Here is a 19,885-nt window from a genome sequence, read left to right on the forward strand (position 1 = left end):
GTAGTCTAATTAGTAAGTGGTGTTAAGTGTATTACATCATAATCCTTTTCCTGTCATGCCTGATATCATTGTGTAAAAAGCAATGGTGTATTATCAACAGTGTGTGTCATAATGTTTAAAATTAAAATTCAGAAATATCTGTAATTTTAATGTGTGCTGGTATCCTGTCACTGGAACCATATATATGTTTAATAACACACTATAAGATTTCTGCCAATATTATGAGAAGGAAAGTTGCTAGTCACCATATAGCAGAGATGCTGAGTCACAGATAGACACAACAAAAAGATTTTCACACTTAAAGCTTTTGGCCAATGGCCTTTGTCAACAACATACACACACACTAACCTTTAATCTCACTGCAACTCCCAAGGAGGAGGAAAATAAAAAGGAGTACAAACGATTTTTCTCTACTGAAAATTGTAATCAGTTCAAAAATAATTTAAAAAATGCGGTTTGGTCAGAGATCCTGGCACAAACAAATGACGCTTACAATATATTTGCTTCCACTTTTATTACATACTTTGTAATGTGTTTCCCAAAAAAGCGTTTGAGTTATAGATCATCTGGATCCAAAGGGACCTGGATTACGCCCGGAATTAAAAAGTCAAGTGAAACCATGAAATTACTAAGTTTAAAGTTAAAAACATATTATGATCAGCAGTTTGTTGAGTATGCGAGGACATACAAAAAGACTTACCGCAAAGTAATAGCAAAAGCAAAATTATTAAGTAATGATAGATTAATAAGGCAGGCTAGTAACAAGTCCAGAATGATGTAGAAAATGGTAAAAAAAGAAACTGGGGGTCAAACTAAAGAACAGGAAATCAATCTTAAAAATAATGAAAATATTCCCATAGAAAAAGATGCCATGGCAAACTATGTAAACAGTTATTTTGTAAATATTCTCCTTACTTTAATTAGTAAATTTAAGCAACAACCAACAGTGACAACTCCAATGGTAAATACCAGCATGGTGGCAATGCCAACAGATGAGCATGAAGTTCTAAAAGTCGTTAAATGCTTGAAATCCAAAATGTCCTCTGGGTTGGATGATGTACCTGAATCAATAATTAAGAAAATTGCTGCATGTGTTGTCAAACCTATAGTGCACATAGCAAACTTGTCCCTTAGTGAAGGGATATTTCCGGACAAACTTAAAGTCTCCAAAGTGATACCTGTATACAAAAATGGTGACAGACATAAAATAGAAAATTACCGACCTATATCTCTCCTCCCAGCCTTCTCCAAAATACTTGAGGAATTAATGAAAATCAGGGTTACAAAATATCTAGAAAAACATAAACTAATAAATAACAGTCAACATGGCTTTCGAGCAGGGCACAGTACAGAAACAGCCATATTGGACTACACAACAGAAATAGTAAGAAATTTGGAGTCATATAAACAGATTGTTGGAATTAATCTAGATTTATCCAAAACCTTCGATACTGTGAACAATGTAATATTACTAGAGAAACTTGAAGCAATAGGCATCAGGGGTACTGTTAAATAATGGTTTGAATCTTATCTGCAAAACAGGTCACAAGTTCTTGAGCTGAGGTCATCCAACAATCTTCACAATTTTAAACTCACATCTGAACCAAAACAAATTGAAATAGGTGTTCCACAGGGCAGCATTCTGGGCCCATTGTTATTTCTAATTTATATCAATGATATACAGGCTCCAGACAGCTCAGCCAAAATTCTACTATTTTCAGATGACACGAGTATCATAATTAGTGATATAAAAGAATCATTGTGTACTACAGCAGAGAAAACGCTCTCATACATACAGTCATGGTTTTATTCAAATAAGCCGACATTAAATACAAAGAAAACAAACTTTATACAATATGGAAGCAAGTGTCAAGGGGAAAATATGTGCCTTATGCTGGATAGCAAACAAATAGAAAAAGTGTGCACCACAAAGTTTCTGGGAATGCGAATTGACCAAGATTTATTCAACGGGAATGAACACAGTGTATATCTTACTCAGAAACTTAGCTCAGCATGTTTTGCCTTAAGAATAATATCCAAGGTATGCAGCAAAGAATGTATTAGAGCAGTGTATTTCAGTTATTTCCAATCAGTTGCAAGCTATGGCATAAGTTTTTGGGGAAAAACCAGGTCAAGACTAAATGACATTTTTATTATGCAAAAAAGAGCTATTCCTATCATGACACACAGCCCACCACAAACTCACTGTAGACCCTTATTCAGACAACTAAAGATACTTACAATACCATCAATATATATTTTTAAATGCCTGGAAATGATAAGTAAAAATAACTGTGATCTCCAAACCAACTCAAGCTACCATGATCACAATACAAGGCCTTGTAAAGACTTCCACATTCCCTATGTAGCAAAAACTAGAAGTCAGAAACATTTTAGCCACTTAGGAATGCACTTCCATCTCAAATTAAAGAATTGAAAGGCAAAAATAATTTCAAGCATGAAGTAAAAAAATACTTGATGGAAAAATGCTACTACAGTGTAAATGAATACCTGTCTCAGACTGTGGATTGAAACCTTTAGCCTACTTATTTTTTTAAAAATTAAGACTAATTTAATGATGTTTTCGACTTTGTAATTATGATACTTAGGAAAAATTTGTTAAATATCCGTAATACGTTTTGTGTATATCCGTAACATGTTTTGTGTATAAGGCATAGTTCATTATCTAAAATTGTTTATCGTGAGCACGTACTTTTGTTTTTTGGGTAATAAGTTCTTGTACACTACTTATGTACTATGTGTATGTAATTTGTTTGCTGTTTGTATATGTTTGTCAATTTATTATGTGTATGTGTTGTTATGTGTTACGTGTAATCAAATGACAAATCCTATATCACATGTGTGATCTATTGGATGCTAAATAAATAAATAAACACACACACACATGCATGCACACGCAAACGCAAATGCAACTCACACACACGACTGCAGTCTCAGGCAACTGAAACCACATTGTTTGACTATAAGATTTCTTGAATCACTGAAAACCATATAAAGAAACTTTGAAGAATGGTACAAAAACTATGATCCTTGTTTGTGACACAAGCATACTAACCTTTTCAGGCACAGCCTGGCTGATAGGTGATCAAGGCATCACCTGGTTCACAGTAAATAATTTAAGTCTTAGTCTCAGTGGGCCTCATACTGTGTAATGTTGGAGAAGCAAAAATGACCTCCTGTACCAGAAATAGGTATTAATGGTTGTACACTAAACAAAACACTGTGTGTAAGATTCCTTGGGTTCCAGCTGAATAACAAGTTACAGTGGAGTCAGTGCATAGCTAAACTAACAAAGAAACTCAGTTCAGCACATTTTGGTCTTAAAAGTATCTCTTATTATGTTGACACAGAGGCAGGCATGTTTTCTTCTTTTGCATTCCCTGTTATAGTATCTTATGAAATTATCAGCAAGAGTATTTATTCAGTAGATGGAAGCAAGCAGTTATGCTATATGCTTTTCTTAGTCAATTTCCAGTTGTGTGTTGATCAGTGTTACTACCTAAAGTAATTATGTGTTACATAAACTAATGAGTGTATAAACAGCTACATGAATATGGCATTGTAGATTTTAATGTGTTTTTAGAAGTTAAATGTTACAGCAAACCATACACAATAGAGAGATATTGCAAGTTAAAGTATGTAGAGTAGTGTGAAGCAGATGTTATGGACTGTTTTGAAATAATTATCTTGCTACCTCGCCATGACAGTTCTAAAACTACCAAGAGGATTGGTGGAAATACACTTAAATACCTATGTTACACTACATACAGAAACATTTCTAGCAAATGTAGAGCAGCTGCCAGTCATGGTGCTTATTAGTTAGTTAATAATTAAAATTGATGACAGTAAAGATTCAGAACAGATATTCCTTTAAGAGCAAAGGCACAAACTAAGAGGTTTCCATAATTTGTTCAGATGGAATCCTTTGCCTTGTCTGAGCATGTTAGACTGTTACAACCTATCTTCACTACTGAATCCTGGTAGGATGAGACTGTGGTCAGTAACTTAATTTTTCCATAATCCATGAAATATTCAGTGGAAACACATTGTTTAACTGCTGCAGATTTGTTAGATTGTAGAAGGTGGCTGTGGCATTGATGTTTAATACTTATTTCTGGTAGTGTCGGTTATTTATTCTATGAAACCTCTACCACCACTGGCAAGGAAATTGTAGATTCCCACATTTCATATAAGCAGATCATCCTTCACAGATGAATTTGAATCGGCAGCTGAGGGTTTTTCAGTAGTCATCATTTATTCCACGGAAAAGCTGCATGGTCATCAACAGTACTCTGTTCTTTCGAGAACAGTTACTGTCTTCATATATATAGTTAAAGGCTACCCAGCCATTGGCCTTCGTCTGTGCGAATGCGCACAGGTTGCCCAAACTCTTACGGGAATCGCCAAAGCGTGCGCAAGTAATGAGTGAATGGGCAAATATCTATAAGGTACATTACATATGTAGAATTGTGGACAGTTGGGAATGTGAGTCTCACGGGAAGCGTGCAAGGGATAAGTCCCTGCAGTCACGCTATTCATCTGTCTCCTCGGTGGCTCAGATGGATAGAGCGTCTGCCATGTAAGCAGGAGATCCCGGGTTCGAGTCCTGGTCAGGGCACACATTTTCAGCTGTCCACATCGTGGTATATCAACAACACCTGTCGGCAGCTGAGGTTGTCAGTTAGTTATCATTTATTCCAGGAAAAAGCTGCACGGTCATCAACAGTATTCTGTTCTTTCGAGAACAGTTACTGTCTTCATATATTTTGAGTAAATATTTCTTTTGTACAGAATCAAGGCTGTAGATTTTACATCTTTTGCATTCCTCTTCATTTGATTGGTGAGGTGTTTTGGCTTTCAGAGCTCTCTTTTTCTGAAATAGTGCATATGCAAGGTGTATCATAATTAATGGCAGAAACACATACAGTTGAAATTACACAACTGTAGAAAGAAAAAAGTGTCAGTAGGTGTAGGTCCACAAATGAACTGTTTGCGAGGTAATTCCGACTTTGTGGCTACCAGCCACCACTGATTTGTTTCATTCTAAATAACATTTCGGTTAAGAAAGGATAACATTACATTATAACATCAAGAAAAGTGATTAGACATAATTTGGTAGAAATGGAGATGTTCTCAGTTAGTATGACAACAGTTATATGACTCTTCCAGGAGCTGTTCAAAGTGTTGTCATTGTACCCATTGCCGCAGTGAGTTCTGAATCCTTTCAGATATACCTGGATCATTTCAAAATTCTTGACAAGCATTAACAAGTTTGTGCTCCAATTCTTCAACTGTGTTAACTGGAGTGGTGTATGCTACATCTTTAAGATGGTCCCAAACACAGATATCCATGGGGTTCATATCAGGCTATCTCAGAGGCCACTGTACAGGTTCTCCTCACCTAGTCTCTCTCTGACAACATCAGCATGTCAGATGTTGCTTCACTATAGCAGTGAAATGTACCAGTGCTCCATCATGCATGTATCATATCCTCTGGTGTTGCTCTAAGAGACCATCCTCAAGCAATCCTGCAATATGATGATGCAGAAATGGAAGGTAATACCATCCATTGAGTTTGTTTGGTAACATTTATGGTGCAGTAAGTCAATTACCAAGTACCTTTAACCACACATACAATGAGAAATATTCCTGATATGGAGACTCGTGTGTAACATGTGGGTTGGAGCCTAGATAACTCCAAACATGAGAATTCTGATAATTAAATACACCATCATGAGTGAGCTCTATTTCACCTGTAAATAAAATGTTATTGTCCAAAGGAGGGTTACCAACAGCTTTTTGTTGCATCCACTGACAGGACATTAGTCTAGGCCCAAAGTCCACCTCACTAAGACAGTGAACTCGTTGGACTTGCTACGAATATGTTGCAGTGTGATGCATTATTCTCCAAGCATTACTGTGGTGCATTCCAGGAATTTGTATGGCAAGTCTTCTTGTTGAGGTTCCTGGACAGTGTCTGACTGTTTCCAGCACCACACTTTCAAGCCCAGGTATAATTCAAGCGGGCCTATCCACTCCCACAGCATGTGTGAAGCTCCCAGTTTCTCAGAAACGTCGATGCACCCGTCTAAACGTTTGGCTCTCTGGGTGCCTTCGAGCAGGGTATACTTTTTGGTGCAAGTGTGCAGCCTACCACACATTACTGTTAGCCCTACCATACATGAAATGCATATCTGCATACTCCTTGTTACTGTAATGTTCCATGTTACCTCCAACACTCACAACAAGCACAATTGACACTCTGCAAAAAACTGTGTAATGTACTGTTTTATCTGCTCTGTTTACAACTCCATCTCTTGAAAACGTAAACAAAGATAATGCCATGGATTGGCATTTAGTGTTTAAACAGTATCACGTCACTTGTGGCTGCTAACCAAAAAGTCACAATTATCTCGCAAATTGTTCGTTTGTGGAGCTGTGTTTACTGAGACTTATTTACTTTTAATATCATCTTCATTCAACTTTATGCATGGATGCCATTAATTATGATATCCTTTTACATTTTTCTTGTACAGGGCTATTACAAATGATTGAAGCGATTTCATAAATTCACTGTAGCTCCATTCATTGACATATGGTCACGACAAACTACAGATACGTAGAAAAACTAATAAAGTTTTGTTCGGCTGAAGCCGCACTTCAGGTTTCTGCTGCCAGAGTGCTCGAGAGCACAGTGAGACAAAATGGCGACAGGAGCCGAGAAAGCGTATGTCGTGCTTGAAATGCACTCACATCAGTCAGTCATAACAGTGCAACAACACTTCAGGACAAAGTTCAACAAAGATCCACCAACTGCTAACTCCATTTGGCGATGGTATGTGCAGTTTAAAGCTTCTGGATGCCTCTGTAAGGGGAAATCAACGGGTCGGCCTGCAGAGAGCGAAGAAACGGTTGAACGCGTGCAGGCAAGTTTCACGCATAGCCCGCGGAAGTCGACGAATAAAGCAAGCAGGGAGCTAAACGTACCACAGCCGACGGTTTGGAAAATATTACGGAAAAGGCTAAAGCAGAAGCCTTACTGTTTGTAATTGCAACAAGCCCTAACACCTGATGACAAAGTCAAACGCTTTGAATTTTCGGCGAGGTTGCAACAGCTCATGGAAGAGGATGCGTTCAGTGCGAAACTTGTTTTCAGTGATGAAGCAACATTTTTTCTTAATGGTGAAGTGAACAGACACAATGTGCGAATCTGGGCGGTAGAGAATCCTCACGCATTCGTGCAGAAAATTCGCAATTCATCAAAAGTTAACGTGTTTTGTGCAATCTCACGGTTTAAAGTTTACGGCCCCTTTTTCTTCTGCGAAAAAAACGTTACATGACACGTGTATCTGGACATGCTGGAAAATTGGCTCATGCCACAACTGGAGACCGACAGTGCCGACTTCATCTTTCAACAGGATGGTGCTCCACTGCACTTCCATCATGATGTTCGGCATTTCTTAAACAGGAGATTGGAAAACCGATGGATCGGTCGTGGTGGAGATCATGATCAGCAATTCATGTCATGGCCTCCACGCTCTCCCGACTTAACCCCATGCGATTTCTTTCTGTGGGGTTATGTGAAAGATTCAGTGTTTAAACCTCCTCTACCAAGAAACGTGCCAGAACTGCGAGCTCGCATCAACGATGCTTTCGAACTCCTTGATGGGGACATACTGCACCGAGTGTGGGAGGAACTTGATTATCGGCTTGATGTCTGCCGAATCACTAAAAGGGCACATATCGAACATTTGTGAATGCCTAAAAAAACTTTTTGAGTTTTTGTATGTGTGTGCAAAGCATTGTGAAAATATCTCAAATAATAAAGTTATTGTTGAGCTGTGAAATCGCTTCAATCATTTGTAATAACCCTGTATATTTGCGCAAGGTTTAGTGGTTTGTCCTGTGAGTTGTCAGTGTCAGATGCTACATGGGTCCTGTGAACTACGGTTTTAAGTCCACTTGTAGCTTACGAAGGATTGTAGCAGCTGAACACATATAACGGAATTCTGTTTATTTTTGACATTGTTACTTGTCAATCTACTCACAGAGGTTTTTAACATTGGGTTTACATAATTGGGCAACAAACAGAAAACTTTGTAATTTTCTTCTGAACTACAGCCATTCAAATTGGTTGCTTTATGTCACATGGGAGCTTGTTGAAACCTTACCTCTAAAATACAGAACCCCTCTCTACACCCTAGAAAACCAACGAACTTGAACAGATACCGTAACTTTGTTATTGATGGTATGTCTCAGGAAACGGTAATCTCTGTTGATTTAATGAGTGAAAGCCACTATGCACATAACTGTTCTTTTATTAATGATGACTGGTTTCAATCTGACTGCAGATGCCTTCAGATCTATATTGGGAAAAAGAATACTGATGCACAACAATATTTAAAAAAAAAAAAAAAAAAAAAAAAAAAAAAAGAAAAAAAAAAAAAACGTGGTGTAACACCTTAAATAATACCAATGATGTTATTACAAATAATGTTAAAATGTTGTGACTTATTCATATTAAATGCTGCAAGGTGCAATTTATTAATTGAGTAAGAATGTTAAGTGGAGGGGACCAGGGACCAGAGGATGCGATGGAAAGAGTTTCATAGTCAGTCAAGTGACATGCACAAATCAGTACTATCACACCAGTGACCAGTACAGTGATACAGTGTAAAGAAGATACTTCCGTCATAAAATAAAGAAAATTATAAAAAAAATTAGTAAAATGAAAAAATAAATGTTAACCTAATACATGTCAATATTTATGAAGTGTTTGAGCTCTGCTTCTTCAACAATACTGGTTTTATTGAACACCAATTAAGTACAAATAAATCATGGAAAATAATAGATCCCGACTCTTCTTGAACCACACAGAAATAAAGACTTCTAGAGGTGGGTATCTCCTGGCAATTAAACTAATCTGGAGATTTAACTTTGTTGGGCTGGGAAGCACACTGATACGAATCATCTCTCGGTGCGTGCCGCCCCCCCCCCTCCCCTCCCCCCACAGACACCACATCAGTGCACTCATTTTGGGCACAACATGCTGAGACTTGTTGCATTAAGAAAATGGTGTGTCTGTGCGCAGGCCAAGCTTCGATGGGAGGTGTAACAAAGTCCAAATCAGTGTCCAGAAAATAGTCAATTATTTTCTGCTGGAGAGGATGTAGAATACATCAAGCTGAGACAAGTGACACCAGACAGTCTGACAGTTCTTGAATCTGCCACTGTTTTTCACCCATGACAACTGGCTGTGGCAGATGCATCACTTCCCACTGCACCTAGTGACCTTTCAGATGTGTGCATAGTAAAATAAATTTATCCATCAATTCGTTCAGTGGAATAACAAGAACTGCTGTGTTTACATATGCTGCATGGACTACCCTGCACCTGCAACCAACTGATAAACATCTTACTATGAGCCATTGAGTCCATAATGTGGGTCCGATACTAGGAATTATTGCATAGTCCTGTTGAAATATTTGTAAAGAATAGAAGTATTGACAAGTGATGTCATTTTTGGAGACAAAGTTCTTCAATTATTTGTTTGCTAACAAGTTTAGTCACTGATTCATGCAGCATTCATGATTTATGAGTTTTTATTTGTTTACTATTGTTAAAATTACTGTTACAGGAAAAACCATACAGTTCACTGTAGAAGCTAAGTTCTCTGAAATTGCAGCAGTAATTTATCCTTTAGTTTTTCATATAACCAAGGATAATAAGAACCTACTTGTGCTGCATGAAATGGTGAGTCAAAGTGTTGAATGTCAAATATTTGAAATTCCATGTGCTAAAATTTCTCAGATAATCCTTAAACAAGAGGATACATGTCATTTTCTAGTATAACTAGGGAACCTGTAAGAGTAACATGAATTACATTAATGTTTGTTTTGTCATTGTATTCTATGCTTTTGTTCACTACAAATCTCAACTATACTCATAAATTTTTGACACTGGTGAGGGTTGTTTCCTGAGTGTTCAGATATGTGGAGCTATTAGTTTTCTGTGGCTTGTTACAGAGTAACTTGTTTGGTTTGTTAATAATCTTTGTGGCTACATTGTACAGGCAGTAAATATACTTTAGTACAGACAGTGTCATATGTTCACGCTGTGAGTGAAAAGGAAGCATTTGAATTAACTAATGGTACTCACTTTTTTTTTTTTTTTTTAACCTGCCATTTTGCTCTTTTCTCTTATGGTTGAGGTTTGACAATAGTAGAGCGGTGTGCAGTTACAGATAAAGACTTGAAAATAGAGTAACAAAAATACCATGTTACTTTAGAGAATACCACATACCATTGCAATGTTGATGTGATCGTGCCAGGCAACATTTGAAAGCAGCAGTTGCACACTTATGTATTGTTATCTACTGTACTAAACAGTAGCAGAGTATTTGCATTACTCTTTTTTTTTATTTGTCCTTGTGTATGTATTAGAACTATACCATTGTCACAGGTCATGATTGTGAGGAGGAGGAGGGGGGGGGGGGGGGCTGAATTCAACCTTGCAGGCATGATGACAGTAAGGAAGAAAATCTAAAATCAAATTTTGCTTTTAGTCCACTATCAAATCAAACTTTAGTTGTTCAGTGTAAACATTGTTTATTAATTTGTTCATATATTGCAAAATGTGTACCCTCTCATGTAGGAGAGGTATCACCAATGTGGAATGAGTCGAGGTATAAATAAACATCAAGAAGTGACTGTCAGAAACTGCTTGTGTAGGTTGTGTTAACATTTTTTAACCATCATAAACCTGAAGGCTATAATCTGCTTGTGTGTGAAATGATTGAAAGTGAAAATAATATGACTGAGAAGTCAATAATTTGAGAAAGCTTCTGATTTAGCAATTATGCTAAGTAGTGTGTGTTTGCTTGATGTTTATGTAAGTACAGTGATAATTATAGCCAAGAGGCTATAGTTAATGCAGTGATATTGCAGAGCTGTTTATATTGAGAATTTTAACCTGTAATAATGCTAGCAGAAGTATTCAGTCCACAAATGTAGATAATTGGAAATTTATTTACATAATATGAATTTTCATTATAGTATTAATAGTGTCAAATCACTAACATAAAAAACCACACACAAAAACACCATAGCTCAATAGTTAGCTCTAATTAAATATTTGAATAATTGTCTCATGTATTTTCATCATACTGCCAAATACATTTCCATGATATATTCATTGAGTCAGGTGGGGCACTGAAAAAATTAGCAATGACTTGTGAATATGATGTAATATAGTAATGTTCCATAATATGGTTAAAACAATCACATTCTGCTGAAGGCAACTTGCCCCATTTTTGGTGCATATCCGCATACCTTCTATATCCAGGGCAGATCCCATTTGTGATCTTCTTTACTTGACAAGGAAGATTGAATCTGTTGGGTGCAGTCTTTGGTGTTATTTTGTTAGATATGTCTGGTGTAGTCTGTTTTCATAACACCCCTCCCCCTCAAATCACCAATCTATTTATTTGGGAATAAATTCTTTCACTACGGCACTTATATGTAAAACATTCTTGGCTTTCTTGCCGCGTCAGTTTGGGATAAAATCTCAAGCTTTCAATGATTACCTCCATTGTCATCGTCAGGAGTAATTGACTTCGTGTATCATTCTCTTGTTATGTACTCCAGAGCACTAATTAGCTTTGGGTGGAGTCCCAGATTCCATAAAAATTTTAGCACTGAAGGTCTATGGAGGCAGTCATATGCCTTCTTAAAATCTACAAATGTTATTGCTAGAGGTTTACTCTGTTTTGTGTAGTATGCCATAATCAATTTTAAACTAATGATTTGCTCTGCACAGCTTCTCCATGGTCTGAAACCTCCCTGATATTCCCCTAGCTCCTGTTATAATTGTTCCTTGATTCTTCCATATAGCATGTTGGATAAAATCTTATATGTGCAGTGTAGGAGAGAGATTCCTCTGGATTGCTGTTATCCCCCTTTTTGTGTAGTGGCTGGATGTGGCCGTAGTCCATTGTTCAAGTTACTGTTCTGTTACCCAAATTTTTGGTAGCATCATGTGTAAGGAGGTCTCGACTGTGTCACTCAAATATTTCCACATTGCAACAAAAATCTGATCGTCTCCACATTCCTTATAATATTTTTGTCCTTTGAGGTGTCTTTCTACTTCTTGGTAAGTTGTGGGGTCTAATTTGTTAGCTTCAGTGTTAATTGGGACATTTGCATCGATTTGGAAGAGTTCTTTTGGGTTCTTCACAATTCAAAAGTTTATTAGATGGTTTTGCCATGATTTTTACATTTTCTTTGTTGCTGTGTGCCCTTTTTCCATCTTCATCTCTCATTGTTAGTGTCGGGGGCTCAAGTTGTTGTAGTTGTTGCCCAAAGGTTTTGTAGTAGTTCTGGAATTGGTTTTGAAGTAATTATCTTTTATAGAGTTTATTATGTCTTTATGGAATCCTCTCCAAGTTCTCGTAATGTTTGTGTGAATTTTTTCCTTTTGTTTTTGATGTTGCTGGAATTTTCTTCTGTTTTGTTTGTTTGAAAAATTAACTGTGCTTAGTTTTTTTTTTTTCTTCATGAAATTTTGTCACATTCTGGAGTCCACCATGCACATTTTCTTCGTGGATTCAAGGGAGCTGGATTCTTGGCTTGTCTCTTGAGATTTTTCTTGAGATTTGGTACCAGTTTGTCTTAATCAGCTTCCTCTTGAAGTATGTTGATTTAGATGTAAGGTTGTGTTCTCTGCAGAGTTCTACAAGCCTTTGACCATTCTTGTTTGTAAAGCTATTTGGACTCCATTTTCCAATTAATACCTTCATATTTTCTTTCTTTTCCCAGCTGGGCGTTGAAATCTCCCAATAAGGTTTTTACATTCCTTTTATTTATTCTGCTTGCAGTTTGTTGGAAAAGGTCCCAAAATTTATCTACCTCTTCCTCTGTTTTCATTAGATTTTTTTTTTTCATTTGTGGATGCCTAAGCATTTACAGTTATGTAGTTTTTATTCGTTGTTTTAAAAGTCAGAGTTACAATTCGTGGCAATATTGCTTGAAAATGAGTTACTGAATCTATTATTTTTATGTTCGCTATAAGTCCTATTCCAAATTGCGGACATTGCTTCGTGGTTTCCCGTTATAAATTCTACATCCTTGTGATTTGACTAGATTCTCTATTGCATTTCTCATATGTTGGAGCACTACTATTAACATTTTTTGCTTATTTAATTCATCTGTGAAGTTCTTGAGTTTCTGGTCTTAAGTAGTGAATTTATGTTGTGCGTTGGTATATAATTTATTTGCTTATGGTGAATCTTCTTTTTGTGTGTCCTTATGCATTTAGGTGATCGCAAATGCTCCAATTCACTGCTGTATTCTAGTTGTCTACCCATTAAATACGATGTAGCCTTTTCCTGCCTCTTTTGGACAAAATGGAGCTATTTTTTCCCCAATGGGTCTTTCCATATTTGACTTTCAAAAGTAATTAACCTTAGCTGGAGCAAGCTCTGATTTACCACTACAATTATTAACTGCAGAGGGAGTGTTTGGTCCATGAGAGCTATTTCATTTCACTCAAGTCCACCAGTAAGCTGGTTAGAACCCTCCTATCCACCATCTGGGACACACCACATACGAGTATCACCTCTCCTCTTGCTACAACAGTGTAATAAGTTCTGCATTATTCTTTTTGGCTCTTCTATAATGTTTCTTCAAAATGTTAATGAATACATGATACATTTAAGACTGTGCATTCCATTCCATTTGAGGAATAATGCTGTATCACTGATCAACCAATTACTTTTAACCTTCCAATTTCACACTCTAGGATGCATGCTAATTGCATTTGGTGATTTCCGAGGTGTTAGCACAGCAGCTGCTTCTCATAGTAAAAACTGTAAGTGATGCTATTGAGAGCTGGCAAAAGAGTGCATAAAACTTTCAGAAACTGAAGACACAATTGAAAATACTAAGTTACATATCTTTCATACTCAAAATTTTGGGTACATTAGACTGCACCTGTTTTAGAATTCAATCATGTCAAGGTGACCATGCTGGAATATGTAGGAATGGAAAAGGTTATTTTTTCATAAATGTACAAGTACTGGTAATGCAGAGTTGTTTACTACTGGCATATTAGCATGATGACCTGGGTGAATACATAATAGTAACATTTTCGTGAATAGAAGGTAAAGGGATGCTTAGAAAGAAGAAACCATAAAGGCTCATAGATATTAGTGGCAGTGCATATCCCTGGGAAACCTATTTACTGATATAACTTTCCATACCCAGTAACAAAGCAGAGAGGCTCTGTAATGAATCACACATTCATACCAAAAGCGAAGATTTCCAGTGTTATCAGTAGGCTTGAAAGTTATTGTTGCTTGTTCTGTACTACACAGTATAGTTCAGAAACAAGAAGGAAATGAGCCTCCTCTAGAGCCAAATACCAACTTAGAAGTTCATGCCTCAGACATTGTAGAGCGCATTCAGCAACCTACAGTGAGAACAGACTGTTTCACACAACAGTGAAATAATATCTTGCTACAATGGAAAATGTGTTTCCCAACAGTACTTACAATATATTAAAAAATTAAATGCAATGATATGGTATTACGATGTACAATATATTATTCATTTACAAATCTTCGTCTTTTTTTTTTTTTTTTTTTTTTTCATGTTTGTTAGCCCATTTTCTGTTCATATTCTAACCATCCCCACTCGTGGCTTTCTCTTTCCCACTCACATCTTTATCTTTCCCATTCATGCCTGTCTTTATTGTCTTCTTCTTCTTCTGTATAAAACACACATCTGCTGTGCAGACTGTCTTAAGTAATACTCTCAACTTCCTTTTTTTAAGCCCTACTCCCAGCTGTTAATTCGAGGTCTTGTAACTGATCTGAAGTGTGCAGGTGACTCAAGTGATTATAAGTGTTCTTCACTACATTCCTCAGTCATTTTAATAATAATAGTTTCAGTTGTGGGATCATTAATGACATTAGTGAGGCAGCCGGTTTTTACAGACCCACTGCTTGCTGCTTTCTCTGTATCTGAGATTTAAATCGAAATCAAGTAACAATTTACATGAATCTTTAAATGACAATGGTGTAAGGTTTTAGTTCTTCAAAGTGGCAGTTGAGGACAAAAATATAAAATACTTACTAAAGAGAATTAAACTGTGACAATAAACTTACCTACTGCATCTCTATCATATGGATTATCCAGTTCTACAGCCCAAGCACCCACAAAGCCCCGTAGCTTTTCTGTATTCTTGTCACATTTTATGGCTGGTTTATAAACCCTTCTGTTAAGAAAATTTAAACAAGTAATAGACAATAATACATATGCCATAAACATGTGTACCAACTGTTCCAAATATTGTACAGATTTATTAACTGCCAGTAAAACTTAACCTTCGGATGTTAAAACCAAAGTGAATCTACTGTATGTTTACTCTGACCATAAAGTTTACTGGAGGTTAATTCTTACTCTTACTTTGCTGGACATTGTAAGAATGGGCCGTAAAGAGTAATGGTCAAACTCAGTGAATAGTTTGAGGTGCTCAGTCATTGACAGGAACATAAACAAGACTGATAGCTGTAGGCTTTAGTTATATGTGTGTATGTGTGTTTCGGTGTGAATGTGCTTCTATGGCTCTATAGGAGGATTTATTAAAAAGCTAGAAACATTTTCAGTCTTGTTTATTCGCCTATCAACAATTCAGCCCATCAACTATTCAGTGAGTTGATTCTCTTTAAATCATTAATATTATTATGTACATTGTAGTTTAGTGTTATTCATAGACAGAGTAAAGATACAAAGTTGTCGCCCCCCCCTCCGCCCCATACTCATTAGCTTAACTGACATAAGGTGCAACTGCAGCCTACCATAAATCGAGGCTCCGGTGATGGTGAATGAGGGAGGGAAAGATGTGCATGTTCTACTTACTATCACTCTACAGTGAAATGTGACTTCTAAGGCCCTTAAAAAAAAAGTAACTGTTTGGATATGTATGACAAACCTTCACATTCACTCACATTTTTTACTGGTAATTACTCTGTTGCTCCATTAATTTAAGCAACAGTAGCTATTAACCTGTTAACATTTGTAGTTGTTATGCCAACAACTTTAACAATCTTGTAATTGTAATAGGTATTCAGAGTTCAAAGTGAAGAAGTTGATGATTTGGGTCCAACAGCACCTTACAAAAGAATAATTCCTATCATATTGGAGACAGCAGAATATCCTACAGTGAGTGGAGTTCCACCACCTATGTAAGTGCAGAGATGATTGAAACTTTAAAATTAAACAGTAATCCGCTTCAGGTATATTTAACATGCAGATGAGGAATCAAATGTTGGTGCATTTATGAGAATTTTGTAACTGTAGGTGTACTGTCATATTATTCAGTCTGATCTGTGAAACCAAAATCAGTCCTTATATACAATATTAATTACAATTAACTGTCAAAAATAAAAGGGTTGGTGTTTCTGCAGCAAACCTAGTGTTCAGAATAGCTTATGGTGGATGTTTCCATTAAAAATGTTTTACTATTCTTCTCTGATTTTCCTTTTTCTTGGCACATAAGCTCAAAAATTATAAAAATTTCTTGTGCAACACGTTTTCATTTATGTAAATATTTTGAATCAGATGAAAGTTTTAAATCATACTCATACATTTGTTAATAGTTTGTGATATTGTTTTTCTATTACGTGAAAGATAATTTTATTTATTTATTTATTTATTTATTTATTGTTCCGTGGGACCAAATTAAGGAGAAATCTCCATGGTCATGGAACGAGTCAATACACGAAATTATAACACGATATTAGAAACAGATAAAATGAAATATAGAAAAAAAAAACATATTCAGGTGACAAGTCATAAGTTTAAATGAAGACAATCAACAATGTAACACTGGAATTTGCTTAATTTTTTAGCTCTTCCAGGAGCTCCTCGACAGAATAGAAGGAGTGAGCCATGAGGAAACTCTTCAGTTTAGACTTAAAAGAGTTTGGGCTACTGCTAAGATTTTTGAGTTCTTGTGGTAGCTTATTGAAAATGGATGCAGCAGAATACTGCACTCCTTTCTGCACAAGAGTCAAGGAACTGCATTCTACATGCAGATTTGATTTCTGCCTAGTATTACCTGAGTGAAAGCTGCTAACTCTTGGGAATAGGCTAATATTGCTAACAACAAACGACATTAAAGAAAATATATACTGTGAGGGCAATGTCAGAATTCCCAGATTTTTGAATAGGGGTCGACAAGAGGTTCTCGAACTTACACCACATATAGCTCGAACAGCCCGTTTTTGAGCCAAAAATACCCTTTTTGAATCAGAAGAATTACCCCAAAAAATAATACCATACGACATAAGCGTATGAAAATATGCGAAGTAGACTACTTTTCGTGTTGAAGTGTCACTTATTTCAGATACTGTTCTAATGGTAAATAAAGCAGCATTTAGTTTCTGAACAAGATCCTGAACATGGGCTTTCCACAACAGCTTACTATCTATCCGTACGCCTAGGAACTTGAACTGTTTCGTCTCGCTTATAACATGCCCATTCTGTCTGATTAAAATGTCAGTTCTTGTTGAATTGTGAGTTAGAAACTGTAAAAACTGAGTCTTACTGTGATTTAGCATCAAATTATTTTCCACAAGCCACGAACTTATTTCATGAACTAAATTATTTGTTACTGTTTCAATATTACACACAAGATCCTTCACTATCAAGCTGGTGTCATCAGCAAACAGAAATATTTTTGAATCACCTGTAATACTAGAAGGCATATCATTTATATAAATAAGAAACAGCAGTGGCCCCAGCACCGACCCTTGGGGAACGCCCCACTTAACAGTGCCCCATTGGGACTGAACATCACTACCACTCTCAATATTGCGGAGAATTACCCTCTGCTTTCTGTTCTTAAAGTAAGAGGCGAACCAATTGTAAGCTACTCCCCTTACTCCATAATGGTCCAACTTCTGCAGTAATATTTTGTGGTCAACACAGTCAAAAGCCTTCGTTAAATCAAAGAAAACACCTAGCGTTCGCAACCTTTTATTTAATCCGTCGAAAACCTCACAGAGAAAAGAGAATATAGCATTTTCAGTTGTTAAACCATTTCTAAAACCAAACTGAACATTTGACAGCAAATTATGTGAATTTAAATGCTCCAGTAACCTTGTATACACAACCTTCTCGATAACTTTAGCAAACACCGATGGCATAGAAATAGGTCTAAAATTGTCAACATTATCAATGTCTCCCTTTTTATAAAGTGGCTTCACTACCGAGTATTTTAATCGATCAGGAAACCGACCACTCCTAAAGGAAAAGTTACAGATATGGCTAAGTACTGGGCTAACATACATAGAACAATACTTCAGTATTCTGCTAGATACCCCGTCATATCCATGAGAGTTCTTGGTCTTTAGTGATTTAATTATTAACTCAATCTCCCTCTTGTCAGTATCATGGAGGAGCATTTCAGGTAACAGTCTCGGAACACTTTTTTCTAAGAGCGCTATATGATTCCCTGTTGGAATTAGGTTTCTATTTAGTTCACCTGCTATATTCAGAAAGTGATTATTAAATACTGTACATATATGCGACTTACCAGTAACACGGACATTCCCACTACGCACTGATTCTATATCCTCGACCTGTCTCTGCAGACCAGCAACTTCCTTTACGACTGACCATATGGTTTTAATTTTATCCTGAGACTTAGCTATTCTATCTGCATACCACATACTTTTTGCCTTCCTAATAACATTTTTAAGCACCTTACAATACTGTTTGTAATGGGCTGCTGCATTTAGATTTTGACTGTTTCTAACGTTTTGATATAATTGCCACTTTGTTCTACAAGATATTCTTATCCCTCTAGTCAGCCACCCAGGCTGCCTGTTTGTGCTAGTACCCTGTTTTAAACGTTGTAACGGAAAGCAACTTTCAAAGAGCATGAGAAAGGTCTTTAGAAAAGAATTATATTTATCATTTACAGTCTCAGCGCTATAAACATCTTGCCACTCTTGTTCCTTTATAAGGTTTACAAAGGTCTCTACAGCAACCGGATCAGCTTTCCTGAACAGCTGATGACTATATTTAACACGAGTTGCAGCATAAAAATCTTTTAAAGTTAAAATTCATAGCATATGTGGGAAAGAAGACTCTAAATTTTATGTTATGTGTTTGACTGGACTTCAAAACTGTTTGGATGTAGAACTGCAGTTTGTCTTAGAATATTTTCTCCTCCTCTTGCTTTCCTCTCCCTCATTTTAAATAAAACAAACCACATTTCAGTGTTCAAAATCAATCAATGGATCTATGACTTAAAACAAAATGAGAAAAGGTAACGACTCACTATGCATGATATAACAGAACATAAGATCGTGTATGTCAGTAATTTCTTTACGTGTAACGTTTTATGTAAATATAGCCTTTGACTGCGAGTTTAACAACTAAGAGACAGTTATCTTTGGTCATGGGGAAAGGAGGTCGATCTTTGGCAGAGGTGGTTGAGTGGCTTTTATAGGAAGTGTGGGCTGGAGAGGGTGATGATACAGATGTGGTGTAAAACAATGTCGTATTTGATATTTTTGTAGAAGTGTTAAATGTGAATAAATGAATTAAATACTGATGTGCAAAACTAATGTAACGTTTGCTCTCTAAAAATCAAAATACCACGTCGCCCTACAAACCAGTTAGTCTCATCCAAACACAAAGAAAAACCGCGGGAACATCGCAGTGGAATCACCTCTAGACTTCACGAAGACAACAACGCAGCCATCGATATGAGTTAAGTACCAAACTGTTCGTACTTGTTAACGACCTCGGACTATAAATTTGAATCTCCTGTAGTGCCTGAAGTCACCATGTGG

General features: G+C 36.6%; 1 protein-coding gene across 3 annotated transcripts in view; it reads left to right on the forward strand.

Annotated features, from left to right (window-relative positions):
- Positions 1 to 19,885, forward strand: part of LOC126198627 (putative helicase MOV-10) — a 380,400-nt gene that overhangs the window by 154,558 nt on the left and 205,957 nt on the right. For all 3 annotated transcript variants that reach the window (XM_049935085.1, XM_049935086.1, XM_049935084.1), the window contains exons 6-7: positions 9,659 to 9,774; positions 16,143 to 16,264. In XM_049935085.1, the coding sequence (XP_049791042.1) occupies positions 9,659 to 9,774; positions 16,143 to 16,264 (238 nt within the window). The remainder of the gene's footprint in view (positions 1 to 9,658; positions 9,775 to 16,142; positions 16,265 to 19,885) is intronic.

Source organism: Schistocerca nitens, chromosome 8 (assembly GCF_023898315.1).
Source record: "Schistocerca nitens isolate TAMUIC-IGC-003100 chromosome 8, iqSchNite1.1, whole genome shotgun sequence".
NCBI classification, from domain to species: Eukaryota; Metazoa; Arthropoda; class Insecta; order Orthoptera; family Acrididae; genus Schistocerca; species Schistocerca nitens.